At 39.4% G+C, this 4,842-nt stretch overlaps 1 protein-coding gene across 1 annotated transcript; it reads left to right on the top strand.

The window, feature by feature from the left end:
- Positions 1-3,287: 3,287 nt before the first annotated feature.
- On the top strand, positions 3,288-3,713 carry LOC130507663 (uncharacterized; the record flags this gene model as incomplete). The annotated part of the gene is made up of 2 exons (XM_057002352.1): positions 3,288-3,538; positions 3,614-3,713. Coding segments are annotated over exons 1-2 (351 nt in total), but the record flags the coding sequence as incomplete, so codon positions are not given.
- Between the last annotated feature and the right edge of the window lie 1,129 nt (positions 3,714-4,842).

Here is a 4,842-nt window from a genome sequence, read left to right as displayed (position 1 = left end):
AATTATTCACCTGTTTATGCTCTTTAAAGGAATGATTTGATCTATTATTATTACTCGAAACCATCATCACCAGCCAGCCAATTATACATTCGAGTTCGAGCTAAAGCGTGTGCTAACTTTTCTCATTTTCTACATTTTTTGTCTAAGTTCATAACAACGTAGTTATAATATTTTTTACGTAGTAATAATTTGAGATTAGTTATGCATTCTCTTTTCTTTGCCAAACCCTGTGTTATACAAGGGGTGGGATCCTTTTTGATGCAAACAAAATCATATTAAGTTAAACTTAATGTATCTCATTGTTACCAATTAGTGATAACTGTACTGTTATCTTCTAAGTCTTCTGGTTCTTCTAGATCTTCTGGTAACGTAAAAGTTACGACCCATCTTAGATTCCTATTACCAGATTCGAGACCAGTACATCAACTTCAAAATAAATAGATATGTTCCGTTTTAATTTGCTGGTCAAACTGGGAGATGAATTCTGATGGAGGTGGAGTACCACTACAAGAAAACACGTTGATTCTGAGGGAAATACCGAGAGAAAATGAGTTCCTCAAAAATTTGTGACAAAATATCGAGGAAATACCGAGGAAACCAAGAAATGAGGTTTCCTCGAAATTTCCTCACAATTTTTTGAGGAAATTTCGAGGAAGACCAACTTCCTCGGTATTTTTCGAGGGAATACCGAGGAAAGCCGGGTCGTCGGAAAAAACCGACGGATATTTCTAATATTTCGACGACATCTTATAGCCGTTAGAGAGCCGTTGGTAGAGCCGTTGGGGGATTTAGACTATTTCGAGGAAATTTCGAGGAAATGTCTGTTTCCCTCGAAATTTCCTCGAAATTTCCTCAGTATGCCGGGAGGATTTGATCTATAAATATAGCCACCCCTCTTCCTCTTCATTCACTCCATTTCTTTTCTTCTTCTCTCCTAGTCTCACGAATTTGATTCCAAAAAAAACATGTCTTCTTCAAATTATTTTCGTTCTTGGATGGATCGACCTCATTTGGATCCGGACACGAGATTGCTTACGGAAGAATACAATCAAGGTATAATCGAGTTCATGAGGGTAGCTCGCCAACAACCGGAAGCAGAAACAGGTAAGTTAAGATGTCCTTGCTCTAATTGTAAAAATAGAAAAGTTATTAAAGAGTGGGATGTTTGGACTCATCTATTATTGAGTGGGTTTACACGAAGTTACAAAATTTGGTATCATCATGGGGAAACTGATTATGAACTTGGTAGTACTAGCGAACCTCAGCCGGCGGTTAGATTAGAAGAACCAATTAGAGCGGATGTAGATTATGGTGTAGGTACTGAGCAGATGATAAATGATCATTTTAGAGGGGAAGATTTACCCAATGCAGAAGCTAGGAGATTTTATGAAATGTTGGATGCTGGAAAGCAACCATTGTACGAAGGTTGCAGAGATGGTCATTCAGCTTTATCATCTGCTATGAGACTGATGGGCATTAAAACAGATTATAACTTGGCTGAAGACTGTGTGGATGCGATAGCTAATTTTGTTAAAGGTATTCTACCTGAGGATAATGTAGCTCCAGGTTCATACTACGAGGTTCAAAAACTCGTAGCTGGGGTTGGTTTATCTTATCAGGTAATAGATGTATGCAGCGATAACTGCATGATTTATTGGAGGGCGGATGACCAGCGGACTACATGCAAATTTTGTGGGAAGCCTCGTTATAAAGATACGAGTGGAAGAGTTCCAGTGCCATATAAAAGGATGTGGTATTTGCCTTTGACGGAAAGGTTGCAGAGGTTGTATCTTTCAGAACGCACAGCGCAACGAATGAGATGGCATGCGGAGCACTCAACAGATGGTGAGATTAGACATCCTTCAGATGCAAAAGCGTGGAAACATTTCCAATCAAAGTATCCCGACTTTGCGTATGAGAGAAGAAATGTCTACCTTGGATTATGTACTGATGGTTTCAGCCCGTATGGGAAGAGTGGAAGACAATATTCTCTATGGCCAGTCATTGTTACACCATACAACTTACCCCCAAACTTGTGCTTGCGACGAGAGTTTTTGTTTCTCTCCATTCTCGTTCCCGGACCAGAGCATCCTAAGAGATCACTTGATGTGTTTCTTCAGCCACTAATATATGAGTTGCAACAACTATGGGCTCAAGGTGCTGAAACATACGATATTTCGTGTAAAGAAAACTTTCAAATGCGGGCAGTACTAATGTGGACAATAAGTGATTTTCCAGCATATGGTATGTTATCTGGATGGACAACGCATGGAAGGCTATCATGTCCATATTGTCAAAATAACACTGATGCTTTCCAACTAAAACACGGAAGGAAAACGTGTTGGTTTGACTGTCACAGGAGATTCCTACCACCTGATCATCCATATCGTAGGAGTAGGAATTTGTTTACTAAGAACAAGAAGGTGTTTGACAGTCCACCTGCGGAAATTAGTGGGCAAAGTTTGAAGACACAACTAAGAGATTTTGGTGCAGAAAGGACGCCAGACATCGGTGGACATGCGCGTTTTCCGGTAGATGCTGTTGGAAACCTACATAACTGGCACAAAAAAGTATATTCTGGGATCTGCCATACTGGGAGGATCATTTGCTAAAGCATAATTTAGATGTCATGCATATTGAGAAGAACTTTTTTGACAACCTCATGAACACGATCCTTAACGTTCAAGGTAAAACAAAGGATAATTTGAAGTCAAGACTGGATTTAGTTGATATATGTGATCGTTCAGAACTTCATGTTGATGGGAATGGTAGGGCTCCTTTTCCCATATACCGACTTGATGCAGAGGGAAAAAATGCGTTCTTCGATTGGATTTCAAACGATGTGGAGTTTCCAGACGGTTATGCATCTAATTTGCGTAACTGTATCGACAGAAAGGAAGGAAAGTTTATTGGTTTAAAAAGTCACGATTGTCATGTGTTGATGCAGCGCTTACTTCCGTTTGCTTTCAAGGAACTATTACCACGAAATGTTCATGAAGCAATAGCAGGGATAAGTGCTTTCTTCCGCGATTTATGCGCCAGATCAGTGACTCTTGAAGGTATTGAAAATCTGAAGACTAACATAGCCGTGATAGTGCAACCTTGAGAAGATATTTTCTCCCTCATTTTTTGATGTTATGGAGCATCTTGTTATTCACCTGGCAAGAGAATTGGAACTTGGTGGTCCTGTGCAGTATAGATGGATGTATCTGTATGAGCGGTATATGTTTCATTTGAAGAAGATGGTGAAAAATCTAAGTAGGGTGGAAGGTTTTATAGTCGCACAGATGATCAATGAAGAAATTTCAAACTTTGCTGAGTACTACTTTCCAGCAGAAGTTCAGACCAAAAACAGAAGACCTGCACGGCATGATGATAGAGGCGAACGGGCAACATACCATGTTACGGTTCCTGACATTTTCACAGATGTTGGACGACTTAGCGGAAAATCAAAGGACCGTCGACTTACTGAGCAGGAGCGCAGTCATTTGCAAACATATTTGCTCACCAACTGCGAAGATGTTCTTCAATATGAGAGGTAAGTTTATTATCTTACAAAATTTTAACAAATTAACATTTATATCTTAATTAATTACATTTTTTGTCTTCACAGGATTTTCATGGCAGAAAAGCGGTTCGAATATAGATACGCTACAGAGGCAGAACTAGAAGAAATGAAGCAAAAAGAATTTGATGGATGGATGTTTACTTATGTGAGTGCCTTAAACAAATTAAAAAATCATTTATCACATATTTATAGAAATTTAAAAAATATTTATCACATATTTATACTCATATATATGTGCTATTAATAGGTGTCTGCTGGTTTGGCCAGAGGTGAAACATTTGACGATTGGATACGCGAGATGGTGGTTGGACCAAACTATGTTGTGAAGTCATATCCGAGATTTTGTACTCGAGGATATGCATTCACAACTGAAAAGACGAAACGTTCGCGTACGACCTATGATGCTGGCGTTTGTTCTGCATCGGGAGATGATGTATACTACGGACACATACATGAGATTTTGGAAATCAAGTATTTAGGCCTGCTTGGATTGCGCTGTACTGTTTTCTATTGTGATTGGCACGACATCACTCCAGATCGAGGTGTGAGAACAGATGCATTTGGTGTTACATCAGTTAATTCGAGACGAAAGCTGCAATATTATGATCCTTTCATTCTTGCTTTTCGGGCCGATCAGGTAAGTTATTGGTCATCATGTGTAATAATTTAAACTTGTACTAAAAAATTTACACTTTCTTTTTCAGTCGGTTCCAAAGAAGAAGGGCCGTTTGTTCGGTTTGGCTCGTCGGTCTCCCTCGGTTCCGTCTGCTTCTGCACCACCACCGTCCTATGTTGATCAAGAAGTCCTTCTGAGCCAGATGAGGGACAAGGATGCTCGCATATCTGCGCTGGAGTCCATGGTGGCGAGTCAAGAGGCGGGCTGGGAGGCACAGAGGAAGCTGAACGAGCAAATGATGGCGATGATGAGGAGCATGAACCCGAACGCCAACGTCGACTTCCCGAACATGCCAGACCCGGACTTCCAAACCCCGTAGTTTAATTTATTTCAAAAACTCTAAATGTTTTCTTTTCGTTTGTATGACTTTGAATTTTAAATAATATGTTTTTAATTTAAATTTTAATTTTATATTTACGAATTTAAATTTTAAAAATATTATTTTAAAAAAAAAAATTTTTTTTTAAAAATTTAATTTTCGGAATATTCCGAGGAACAGATGTCCTCGGTATATACCGAGGGAAGCGTTCCTCGGTATATTCCGAGGGAGGGTTCCTCGAAAATTTTCGAGGAAAGCAGCCCTCGAAAATTTTCGAGG

The sequence above is a fragment of the Raphanus sativus genome, unplaced genomic scaffold (genome assembly GCF_000801105.2).
Source record: "Raphanus sativus cultivar WK10039 unplaced genomic scaffold, ASM80110v3 Scaffold5113, whole genome shotgun sequence".
In the NCBI taxonomy this organism is placed as follows: domain Eukaryota; kingdom Viridiplantae; phylum Streptophyta; class Magnoliopsida; order Brassicales; family Brassicaceae; genus Raphanus; species Raphanus sativus.
Note: the sequence above shows the minus strand (reverse complement) of the source record. Positions and strands in the feature narration are given on the sequence as shown.